Source organism: Microtus ochrogaster, unplaced genomic scaffold, assembly GCF_000317375.1.
Source record: "Microtus ochrogaster isolate Prairie Vole_2 unplaced genomic scaffold, MicOch1.0 UNK131, whole genome shotgun sequence".
Lineage (NCBI taxonomy): Eukaryota > Metazoa > Chordata > Mammalia > Rodentia > Cricetidae > Microtus > Microtus ochrogaster.
The window spans coordinates 604,340-617,458 of NW_004949229.1; the positions used below are offsets into that span (position 1 = coordinate 604,340).

The following is a 13,119-nucleotide window of genomic DNA, read 5'->3' on the forward strand; positions in this document are numbered from 1 at the left end:
ATCCCAGTTTAAAAGTCTCTAGAAGTGTATTTATTAACCTTCTACTTGTCTGGGTTAAAAGCACCCAATTTTATGTGAATCAGGTTAAAGAGAATGTTTGTTAACATTACTCTCAAAAACAGTAACTTTCTTTTTGAGCATTTTCTATTATTATTTGAGATGTATTTTTCTCCTTGTTTAGTGGATGATGCTGGCAAAATAGAACATGATGGTTCATCTGGATTGACCATGGACACGGAAACTGAAATCGACCCTTGTAAAGTGGATGGCACTTGCCCTGAAGTCATCAAGGTGTACATTTTTAAAGCTGACCCTGGAGAAGATGACTTAGGTGAGAGGGAAGCCTTAGCATCTTTTTGTTGTTGTTTCTGAGACAAGGTTTCTCTGTGTAACAGCCCTGGCTGTCCTGGAACTCAGTTTGTATTTGTAGACCAGGCTGGCCTTGAACTTGAGATCCACCTTCCAAGTGCTGGGATTAAAGACGTGTGTGTCACCACTGCTAACCTTAGCATCTTAGACATCCTGATCAGTGCTTCAGTCTGTTTTTGGCTTATTTAGATGTGAAGTTTTTATGAACATAAAATAATTTTAACAGCGTCAGAAAAAGATGTTTAAAAAAGAAGTGGAAATGAAATTTTAAAATAAATTATTGGAGCTTCTGTTTTCCTTGATAGGTGGAACTGTAGACATTGTGGAAAGTGAGCCTGAGAATGATCATGGAGTTGAACTACTTGATCCAAACAACAGTATTCGGGTTCCCAGGGAAAAGATGGTTTATATGACTGTTAATGACTCTCAGCAAGAAGAGGAAGATTTAAGTAAGTAGGTGGCCTTTCTGTGGGAGAAAATGTGTTTCTGAGTGTTTTCCCTGTCTCTTTTAAATGGTCAGTATTTGCAGTAAATAAGTAGCATTGTTTTAGAAATTATTTTGTTGGCATATTCTGAGGGAATTGTTACCCATTTTATTTATTTATATGTGTATGTATGTGTGTGTGTTTAAAGTGTTGTTAACTTAAAACTAAACTGGTGAAAACCAAGAACTGAGTCATTCAGTAAGTATTTGTTGAGTGTTTATTATACAAAAGCTGTGTTCTAGGTATGTAATGTTTGAACTTCTTTTTGCTTGCATATTAGCTGAGTTCAAATAAAAGTATCTTTCCTTTGATCTCTCTAAGCCTGATCAGAAAAGTTCATGTATTTTCTACTTAGATGTTGCCGAAATTGCCGACGAAGTTTATATGGAAGTGATTGTTGGGGAGGAAGATGCTGCAGCCGCAGCTGCAGCCGCAGTGCACGAACAACAAATAGATGACAATGAAATGAAAACCTTCATGCCAATTGCATGGGCAGCTGCTTATGGTAAGTCACAGAGCAGTTCTTTAGACATGAATTTGCTTTTTTTTTTTAAGACATGAATTTGCAATTGAAAAACAGTTTTTGTAGCTAGGTGATGTCCACGCGCATTCCTTTATCCTAGTACTTGGAAGGCAGAGGCAAGCGGATCTCTGAGTTTAAAGCTGGGCTGGTCTACAAAGTGAGTTCCAGGACAGCTAGAGCTGTTATACAGAGAAACCCTGTCTTGAAAAACAGTAACAACAACAAAAAACAAAACAGTTTTTGTGGTTTTAGGTTTTCAGAAATCTGAAATGCTAGTACTATATAAGGATTATTTGATTTAAATGAGAATAGAGGAAGATTATAAAGTCTACTTTTTGTCCTGACTTTTAACAGGCATTTCCTTTATGTATATATTACGTAGAAGGAAATAAACTGTGTGAAGTATACAGGTTTCAGGCTGGAACCTTTCATCTTAACTGTATCAGGCCCATAACTTTAAAATTTTGGGAAACAGCATGGGAACCCATGGGGAAAATACTGACATATATTTGAGTTTTACCGTAATGAATGTGCTCATAAAAACTCCATTACCTAGAGTGGGATATTTCTGTCATTCATGAGTATCATGGCTTTTCATTGTTGTGATTAATAAAGAATTCCTAATTCTTTATAATTTATAATACTGTATGATTTTGTTTTTTAATACACATTGTTAGGTAATAATTCTGATGGAATTGAAAACCGGAATGGCACTGCAAGTGCCCTCTTGCACATAGATGAGTCTGCTGGCCTCGGCAGACTGGCTAAACAAAAACCAAAGAAAAGGAGAAGACCTGATTCCAGGCAGTACCAAACAGGTGAGGGCGTGCGAGTTCCACGGTGCAGCGTGCTCCGCAAGCTCTCAGGAAATGCTAGTGTGCATCCACAGGGGTATCATGATGGCATCTTAGTGGCTAGACTATATGTAGCTTTTTTATATTGAATTTTAAAATATAATTTTCAGAATTGAGTGATATTCATGAATGATTTTTCTTGATTAAAATGGAATGGGAATTGGATCAAAGAAGGATGAAAAAAGTTAAAGATTGAATTGCATGAAAATGAAAGGCAACCATGTTGGCAAGTGTTAATTTTGGAAAAAAAATAGTTAAAGAATGATTATTTCAGCATAAAATGGGCATAATTTTTAGAGCAGCAGGATATATGCTTGAGTTTATATATTGTAACTTATTTCTTACACCTATTTGCATATTAAGAATCTTACTGATATATTTAGACTCCATTGTAAGTTAATATAAGTTAATGTTTTTTAATAAAGCAGAAATTATAATTTTAAAAACCTTATGAATATGGGTTTCTAAATTTTTAAGGGTTCATCACTTGCCAATAGAAATTACAAATTTATTCATTTTGTTAAAATGGAAGAGGTTAGTATAGACGAAGTTCTTAGGGCCAGGTTACTGTATCTTGTAGATTGAAAATGACAAGTCAGTGTGTAGTTTGTTACCCGAATTAGGAACCCCTGACTATGCATTCAGACTTTTGAAGAAATCCAAATTGGCGTGTTTTGATCACTTATGCTCCTTTCCTTTCATAGCAATAATTATTGGCCCAGATGGACATCCCCTGACTGTCTACCCTTGCATGATTTGTGGGAAGAAGTTTAAATCGAGAGGTTTCTTGAAAAGGCACATGAAAAACCATCCTGAACACCTTGCCAAGAAGAAGTACCGCTGTACTGACTGTGATTACACTACCAACAAGAAGATAAGTTTACACAATCACCTGGAGAGCCACAAGCTAACCAGCAAGGCAGAGAAGGCCATAGAATGTGATGAGTGTGGAAAGCACTTCTCTCATGCTGGGGCTTTGTTTACTCATAAAATGGTGCATAAGGAAAAAGGAGCCAACAAAATGCACAAGTGTAAATTCTGTGAATACGAAACAGCTGAACAAGGCTTATTGAATCGCCACCTTTTGGCAGTCCACAGCAAAAACTTTCCTCACATTTGTGTAGAGTGTGGCAAAGGTTTCCGTCACCCATCAGAGCTCAAAAAGCACATGCGAATCCATACTGGGGAGAAGCCCTATGAATGCCAGTACTGCGAATACAGGTCTGCAGACTCTTCTAACTTGAAAACACATGTAAAAACTAAGCATAGTAAAGAGATGCCGTTCAAGTGTGACATTTGTCTTCTGACTTTCTCAGATACCAAAGAGATGCAACAACATGCTCTTATCCATCAGGAGAGCAAAACACACCAGTGCTTGCATTGCGACCATAAGAGTTCCAACTCAAGTGATTTGAAGCGACACATAATTTCAGTTCACACAAAGGACTATCCTCATAAGTGTGATATGTGTGATAAAGGCTTTCACCGGCCTTCAGAACTCAAAAAACATGTGGCTGCCCACAAGGGTAAAAAGATGCACCAGTGTAGACATTGTGACTTTAAGATTGCAGATCCGTTTGTGCTAAGTCGCCATATTCTCTCGGTCCATACAAAGGACCTTCCATTTAGGTGTAAGAGGTGTAGAAAGGGATTTCGGCAACAGAGTGAGCTTAAAAAGCATATGAAGACACACAGTGGCCGGAAGGTGTACCAATGTGAGTACTGTGAATATAGCACTACAGATGCCTCAGGCTTTAAGCGGCACGTTATCTCCATTCATACGAAAGACTACCCTCACCGCTGTGAGTACTGCAAGAAAGGATTCCGGAGACCCTCGGAAAAGAACCAGCACATAATGCGCCATCATAAAGAAGTTGGCCTGCCCTAACAGTAGTCTTCACCGATGTTTGCAGAGAAACTGGCCTTGAAACAGAAAATTCATTTAAAAGCCAATCAGTCTTGTTCACATACAATACTGTATCAAATTGATTTATGCTGTGTACAAATAGAAATATTGCTTCTAGTTGACTTTCTGTTTTTACATTTCGTTCAATAGTGTGTTCTGAATTCTATTCAGTTTGTTTAATACATGGGGAAACGCAGCAACAAATTAGTTGCTTTTACTAAAGTAATCCCTGGTTCTATACTGAAGTTTTCTATCTTAGAAGTTTTATATTTATTTTAAAATATTTACCTTGCTTACCTTGATGGTACTCTTCTAAGACCATTTAACTCACGGTAACTTCGCATTGGTAACTGAAGGTCTTCATGTTGACTCAATTTTTTTCTCACAAATTTCTCACAATAAAATTGTCAGAGATATCTAATAGGAATGGGAGATTTTTACAGTGAGGTCTCATGATCATAACATGGAAGTCATTTCCTTGTCTTGCTTAGTATTTGCAGGCTATATGACAGTGAAAGTTTCCATATGAACTTTCGTGTCCCTGGCATTGCTGAGTAAAAGAACAGTGGCTGGGTTTGTGTTTACTTTTCTTTTTTATTTCTTTTTAGTGGACAAAATATACTTCTTTTTTCTTTAGGCTATCTTTTGTCAGTGTAGTAAACTTTTAGAAAACCTTGTTGGAAATTTTTGCTTGATCCTGTTGTATTTTGATTATTCTGTCTGTGCTGCTTTGTCTTGGAATGGTTGTGTGCTACAAATGAAATTTAACTGAGGACTGCATTTTGGAATCTCCTAGGGGTAACTTGTGGCTCATAGGATCTTTTGCAACTTTATATATGTAAATGTACCCTGAATTATATATATCTATCTATATATACACATATATATGTAACATGTATCTGTGTGTATTGCTTATTTTACATACTTATACACACAACCCCCAGTAGTAGTTGCTTAAAATCTATAATGAAAAGTATTAAATTTACAGTAACGTGAAAGATCCAGGGATGCAAGAGAGAGCATTTTGTAAGTCTTGCTCTTCAGAGAGACTACTCAGGTGAAGAATTAGAAGGAAAATAAGGACACTAGTATTTTTAAAGAGTAAAGGTATTTTCTTTTAAATATCTTTGGTAATTGAAAAATAATTGAAAAAATAGAGGTTAAGATGTTTATAGATACAATGTTTTCATACAGTTTCAACTCCATGCCTTTATATTTTTCTGAAAAGCTAATGGGTATCCAGACAGGAATCCCTCAGTTCTCTCTGAGAAACCGGAGAGAGAACTCTTGTCTGACCAAGCGAGAGGGACAGAAAGGGAGTGATGGCTCCATGGACCAGAGAACGGGTGCTAATAAGGACTTAGACTTGGCAAGTTGAGCCTGCTCTGTTAGTTCTTAGTTAACCTGAAAAACCTTAACACTCGGTTGTCTTGGATTACACGATAGAGGTGTGGTCCAAGTGTGTGAACAGTCTGAGGCCTCATGTGGATCCTCACCAAGTCTTTGACAGTTTTGTTTTTGAGAGCTGGCAGTTCGTAACATACAGGACTGATCGCTGATAAAATTTGTAAAAAGTTGGTTACTGAGATTTTGTTAAGACGTCTTTTGGAAAACAGTTTCTAGAGTCCCTGGAATTGGCTGTTGGCACACGGGTCTGGCACATCATGGGGAGACTTCGAAGTTTTCTTCCCACTTGATAGCTGCCTTGCCGCCTCATTATGGTGCTCCATCCCTTTTGTGCCGTTAGGTTTTTAACCTTTCATCTTTCTCTTAGTCATCAATATTTGTATTCAAAAGTTTATATTTTTGGGGTTAGATGTCTTGAATATTTGGTGTTTGGCAAACCTCTGAAGTGCTAGATTGATTTAGTCTAGTTCTAAATCAAATTCTTAAGACTGGTATGAACTCCATCCTCAATGCCAGTCAAAGCCAAGGCGTAGATTCCCTAGCCTTTCCATCCAATAGGGAATTCGTTCGCCTTTGTAGCCTCTGCAACGTGCTTTAAAAATGCATCACAACTCAACTATGATTTGATTTATGCCCTGTTATTCTTGAAAGCTCTGTCTTTTTTTGTGAGAACTTAAAAAATCTACTTCTATTTTCCCCAGAAGTAATTTAAACACCTAACATTGAAATTTGTGAAATTTAAAAATCATCTACAATCAGTACAGAAAATACAAATGATTGGATCATTTAACATATTTTTTTAATAAACTGAAAGATAAGGAACACAACACTTTACACACTTTATATTTCTCTTTACATGATCTGGAACCATACACAGTTCTTTTCTTTTTTTAAAGCACAATATTGAAGCCTTTAAAAGGTATTTAAGGGTTTGGTCAAGTGAATATAAAATGTGTTTGTCTGTATAAAGAGAAAATGAAGTAGTCACTGTTATGTACTGACATTAGTTACAACCTAGTTTTAATTCTTAAAACAATTTTGATTAGCAAAGCTAAAAAGGATGTTTCAGTTAAATGTTTTAAAGAGGTACAGATTTTTACAAGGACATAATATAAGTTATTGTTCTGTAGAAATATCCTATTAAATATTGTATGTCCCTCCCTCTGTATACTTTGTAAAAAAAGTAAAATACATAAAAAGAAAATCATATAGGGGATGTGTGACATTATTGTAATTGTGTACTTGAGAATAACGTGCAAAAATAAAAATCAGAATATTTTCCTGTTAACGAATGTTCAGTCTATTTGATACCAGTACTAAGTTAATGCTTTTTCTTAAGAAAGAAAATGTACAGTTTTTGTAAACCTAATAAACATCAAAAGCAGTGGATTATTTTCATCCCCCTATTTCTTAATTCCTTTTATGCAGCAGTGGAATGCAAAATGCTTGATTGCTTTGAATTTTGTGACTTGGATGCAAATACTGATATTTCAGTCCTGTGAATTTGCAAGTAACATTACAGAGAAGTTAAGAGGTGATTGGTGAGTCCTTTGATGAGCATGTCCTTGAAATTCATTTTTTATTTTATCTTTGTAAATGATTTGTTTTATTAGCATCCTCTTAGAAATTACCTGCGCATAAAGTGGGTTTTGAAAGCACTTAAAATTTGTTTTATTATCAATTCGCAACATATTTAGTCTGAGGGAGACTATCACTATTCAGAAGCCCTACCTTTGAGTTGCCCATTTGTGCCTAGGTTGGAGGCCTCTAGTAGAACCCAACATGCTGGAGGATGGTCACTGTAGTAGTAAAAATTGCAAGTTGGGTAAAAGTTGTCAGGATTCATGAGAAAGATTAGCAGCACTTTGGAGTTTTTTCAATGAGATTCTGTGATGTAGAACCAGCGTTGGCCTAAGAAGAGGTAACAAATAACCAAAACTTAAGATAAAAAATGTCCAAGAGAATGGTGGACATCACAGTCAGAGTCTTAAGTTTGACCAAACCAGGACTTGCTGGAAAATGTGATCCCGCTCATTCTGCTAAAATATGCAGCCCTATTGTTGCCTGGGATCTCGCTATTAATTTCCTGCAAAATCTTAGATTTGTGTAAGGAAAAGCAGGATCAGTGAGCATCTTAAGGAGGAACGATGTCAGAGTAAAGCCTGGCAGCATGGTAATCTCCTGGGGTGTGGTTAAAGCCGCAGGCTCTCTGCCCTATGCCAGTCCCCAGTGACCTGGGACAAGGCACAAGCCCCAGTAGCCTGTGTTTTAGGAAGCTGTCCCAGTGATTCTGTTGCATGCTCAAGTTTAGTGAAAGTGAGCTTAGAGCACTTGAGGAACCTAAAAATTGCTTAGTGTGACGTTTTTGTCTAGTAGGAAGTTGACAAAAAAGCAGCTAGAGATGGCACAGCGAGAGTAAATTAGGCCTCAGAGACTTTTGCTTCTGTAAAAGTCTGAGCCAGTCACTAAGTATATCCTTCAGTGCACGTCTGAATAGCTTGCACCTCCTACTTTTACATAACCCCCAATGTTGCATTCCTCAAAGGTAGGAAGACTTGATAAGTAAAGAGGACTGAAAATTGTGCGTTCGTGTGTGTGTGTCTAATTGGCCCAGAGTTACTAAAGTAATTCATATTAAAAAGGACATTTTGCTGCATTTTACAGCTTTTTAGGAGGTCAAAATTTAAGTTTGCCCTATGAATTTTGTTTTATCTTTTGTTTCATGTATATATTGTTTGCCTTTTTCATAAAATAATTCTTGGATTTGTTATATATTGTTCCTGTTATTTTTGACATCTTTGCTATTGTAAATAAATTCCTATTTTGTTTTAAGTTACCCTAGTGGAGTGTTGGCTATAGACAAGGCATACATGGACACTTGTGCGCACATCACACATGGACACAGAGACGTGACTTGAATCACACGAGAATGACCATTTTGTTCCAAGCCCCTTTACTCTAGTCCATTTCACCACCAAGGGAACCACTGTTGCTTTAAAGCACAGCTCCTGCAACGACTTGGATTTTATTTGGCTGGACAGGCTGGCCAGCAAAGCCCAGGGGTGCTCCTGACTGCTTCCCCCTTGCTGAGAGTACAGGCATGTGCCATCATGTGACTTTACCCTGGCTTTGGAGATTGAGTTCCTGTCCTCACAAAAGCACAGCAAGCACTTTACTGGCAACCATCTCCCCAGCCCTACTTGGGTCTTAACATTGTTTTCTGGCCTCTCAGGAAAATATTTGATCCACTTGAAGGGTACAAATCAAGAATTATTTTCTTTTGCTTGGCTTTCCCTAACCAGCTCCCTCTCATTTTACCTGTCTTGCTGGTGGTATTGGAAAAGAAAGAGTTTGGCACTAGTGACCTGCTGATACTATAAGATCACTAAGATAACTTACTACCAAGGCCCTTTGTGTGAGTCTTAGGTGGCATACAGCTATGGGGACTGCCACAGAAGTGTCTGAATATAGCAGTGAACTAGACTTGTGTAAATTATTTTGCTTTCTAAGAGGAGTCAGTTTGATTGCTTCATGCTTCTGTTTGACTTAATGCGGAGTCCATTTAGCAGGGATACATTTTGGGGTTTGAGGGGCTCTGTTGTTTCTGCCCTCATCTCTTGAGTTCTAAACTTGTTGGGACTATGCACAAGAACCACCTGTTGGGCTGGAGAATCTTGGTCGGTGGTTAAGCACACTTGCAGATGACCTGAGTTCAGTTCCTAGTGCCCAGCTGTAATTCTGGCTCCAAGGGATCTGATGCCTGTTTCGGGCCTCCAAGGGTACCTCATGTATGTGCCATCCACTCACACAGATGGACATACATGTACATACATAAAAATAACCAAATGAGTGTCACTAGTAATGCCAAATGGGAAGACTCGATGCTGCAATGTGGTTACTTGAAAATTCCACCCAGTAGAAGCCCTGTTTGCAGCCATCACATGAAGGAATGGAGCCTACCCTCAGCTCTGAGTCACAAAATCTATTTCCTACAGAGCATGCTCTGGCTGCCCTGACTGGGACCTGGAAAGGTGGAGAAAGGGTTGTCTTGTGCCATCCTAGGTTGTCCTCTGGCACTAGCACAGGAGTAGCTGTAAGCTTTTCCCTTTTGACCATGTGTGTTTACAGCAAGTACATTTATCCACTGAGCCTTCCCACTGGCCCAAGGCTGCCTTCAAATTTAAGAACACACTACCTCTGCCTCTGGAGTGCAGGGATTACAGGCATACAATACAGTTACTGGCAGAGAAATAATGAAGGACAAATTTAAAGCTGAGGATAGCATGGGTAAGGTCCTGATTTCAGTCTCTTAGCAACACACACAAGATGGACATGCAATCACACATCTTGAATTCAGTACGATTGCCCTGAATTCAAGGCTAGCCTGGTCTACATAGCCTGCATATGAGCAGTGATGCAAACTGAGCAGTAATGGCGCGTGCCTTTAATTCCAACAGTCAGGAGGCAGAGGCAGATAGATCTTTGTGTTTGAGGCCAGCCTGGTCTACAGAGCAAGTTTAGAATAGCCAAAGCTACACAGAGAAATCCTTTCTCAAAAACGCAAAAAGACCCTTGTTCCCTTTGCCTCAGCCTCCCAAATGCTAGGATTATAGATATGTATTACAATGCCCGACTGCTGGGGTTTTTTTTGGTTGTTGTTGCTGTCAAACAAGTACAAATTTTTGAATTTTTAGACAATTAAAAATGCACTTCTTTTGGGGGAAAATACAGAATGATATAACAACAACAACCAAAAAAAAAAAAACAAAAAACAAAACAAACCCGACAAAAGCCCAAACAACTGTCTCCTTAGCTCCAATACCCAGAACACAATTGTCCTTTAAAAATTCCCTATTGGAGCCTGGCAGTGGTGGCGCACGCCTTTAATCCCAGCGCTTGGGAGGCAGAGGCAGGCGGATCTCTGTGAGTTCGAGACCAGCCTGGTCTACAAGAGCTAGTTCCAGGACAGGCTCCAAAACCACAGAGAAACCCTGTCTCGAAAAACCAAAAAAAAAAAAAAAAAATTCCCTATTGGGCTGGTAGACAGCTCAACATGGTAAAGCACTTGCTGTGCGTGTCTAGTAACCCGAGTTCAGTCCCCTAAGCCCATAATTTAAAAATTTGGATACAGTGACATGCACCTGTAACCCCAACTTTTACAGCAAAATGAGAGGTGGAGACAGGAGAAAACCCCTGTACACACCATGACGCCTGTGGGCCAGCTAGCCTGGAGTGTGTATACAGGACAGCAGAAACAGGCCCTGTCTCAGTAAGGTGGAAGAAGAGAACTATCGAGAAGCTTGCTCTCTTGTTGGGTGCTGTGGACCCCAAGACCCTGAATTTCTATAAACAACTTGCTTGCTGCTGCTCTGAGTAAAACAAGTTGTTTTTCCTGTGTTTGCAGCTGCTCTGAGCATGAGACTGGAATGGGTTCTGGTGGCTGCAGCTGAAAGATCCCGAGAGCTGGGGTGTGGCCAGAGCACTATATAAGCTGCCCCTGAACATAATAAAGTGGGCATTCTTGGCATTCTTGTTTCAAGGATGACCCGTGGCCCCGTGTCTCTGTGTGTGTGTGTGTGTGTGTTTAAATCTCCAGCCTAGTGCCCGAGGCTCGGGAACCTATGTAGCACACAGAGTGCACAGAGCAGATGGTGTGCTTTACACTCTTTGACCTCTAAATGCATGCCATGGTGGCATGTCCATACACACACACACACAACTTGAAAGTGCCTATCAGATTTTTTCCAATTGCAAAATGACTGTAAAACTGGATGTAGTGGCACGTCGCTCTGTTCCAAGCCCTGGGGGGATGGAGGCAGGAGGATCAGGAGTCCAGGGTCATTTTTGGCTATGTAGGGAGTTGGAGATGCATGGGCCTCTCAAAAACTTTTTAAATGTTATTGGAACAGCTATTACAAAATACAGAACAACTATTAAAGACAGCTTAATGATCTTTCCCCCATGCCCCCATGTTTATCAGAATAAACAGCCTGTAGACTTTGTCTCCATGCACACACAAACCTGTACAAAGTTGGGTCACCGAAAGAACGCTTGCAGGATTTCAAGAGTTTTAATTGCTTGATAATTTCATGCATATAATGTATTTTAATCAAATCTCCCTACTCCTTCCCTTCCGGAGCCTTTCTACTCCCCTATCACAATCCTCCCCAATTTCATGTGTCACTGTTTTTTTGTTTTGTTTTTGTTTTTTTTGGACAAGGTCTTTTTGCTATATAGCATCGGCTGGGCTGAAATTTGCTATGTAGACAGTGTAGCCAAGAACTTAACACCTGTCTGTCTCCTGAGTGCTGGGATTAAAATTGTGCCGCTGGCCCACTTAGTGCTGCCATCATGTGCATAAGTCTAAGACCATCTACCAGAGCACGGGCAGGGTCTCAGGGACCTCAAGAAGCTTACTCTCCCTCTCCCGACAGCCATGGATTGCCAGTAGCTTCTCAGCTTGGGGTGGGACTTTGAGAACCCCACCACATCAGCCCTGGGATTCTGTCTGACACATCTGCTAATTCATGTGTTTAATGGTGTTGAATACCAATGAGTACATCGTAATAGTGACTTCAAGGCTTATTGATAGATTACCTTTTTAGACAGTCTTGCTCTGTAGACCTTGAACTAACACAGATTTGTACCACTGCACCCAGTTGTTTAAGGTCTTTTGACAAAAATGAGATTATGCATCTTTGTATATTACTTAATATATTTTATCCATTCTTCTGGGGCAGTAGGCCAGGCTTAGTTTCATTCTCTTTAACAGCTGAGTAACTTTCCTTACATTGAATCTACTATAATTTAATTAACTAGCTACCTTTTGATAGACATTTGTTTTCAGTTTTCTTCTCCCCTTCCCCCACCCCCCCTTGAAGAAGGTTGAAGCAAGTTTGAGAGATGGCCCAGTAAGTAAAGCTTCGTCCTGTGAAAGCAAGAGGACCTAAGTTTGGATTCCTGACATTCACATAAAGTCTGGACATGGCCACATGTTGTGGAATAGAATATTTGTTTAACTATGCAAAGATGTGTTGCAGTTGTTTAATTATGTAAAAATGTGTTGCTGTTTTATCTTGCCTGTCTGGGGCACCTGATTGGTCTAATCAAAAGCTGAATGGCCAATAGTGCGTGAGGAGGTATAGATGGGACTTATGGGCAGGGAAAGTAGGAGGAGGAATTTAGGCTCAGAGAAAGAAAAACTGACACCAGGGAGACGCCCAGGGGTCAAACAGACACAGAGAAAGCAAGAAAGTAGGACAAGCAGAATAAAAGAAAGGTAAAAGCCCCAAGGCAAAGCCTAGATGAATAGAAACGGGTTAAATTAAGTTAAAAGAGCTAGGGAGACAAGCAAGCCTAGGCTAAGGCCTAGCACTCATAATTAATATGTCTCCGAATCTTTATTTGGTAGCTGGTTAGTGGTCTAAAGAAAATTCCACAGGAGGCCGGGCAGTGGTGGCACATGCCTTTAATCCCAGCACTTAGGAGGCAGAGGTAGGCAAATCTCTGTGAGTTCGAGACCACCTTGAGCTACAGAGCTACTGAGAAATCCTTTCTCAGAAAACAAAGCAAAAA

At 39.5% G+C, this 13,119-nt stretch overlaps 1 protein-coding gene across 7 annotated transcripts in view; it reads left to right on the forward strand.

Moving 5' to 3' along the window:
- Nucleotides 1-8,376, forward strand: part of Zfx (zinc finger protein X-linked) — a 45,143-nt gene extending 36,767 nt beyond the window's left edge. For 6 of the 7 annotated variants that reach the window (XM_026778369.1, XM_005371853.3, XM_026778370.1 and 3 more), the window contains 5 exons: nt 182-331; nt 675-818; nt 1,210-1,359; nt 2,055-2,195; nt 2,936-8,376. In XM_026778369.1, the coding sequence (XP_026634170.1) occupies nt 182-331; nt 675-818; nt 1,210-1,359; nt 2,055-2,195; nt 2,936-4,119 (1,769 nt within the window). In that variant the 3' untranslated portion in view covers nt 4,120-8,376. The remainder of the gene's footprint in view (nt 1-181; nt 332-674; nt 819-1,209; nt 1,360-2,054; nt 2,196-2,935) is intronic. The other variant, XM_026778374.1, reaches the window with a different exon arrangement.
- The last annotated feature ends 4,743 nt before the right edge of the window (nt 8,377-13,119 follow it).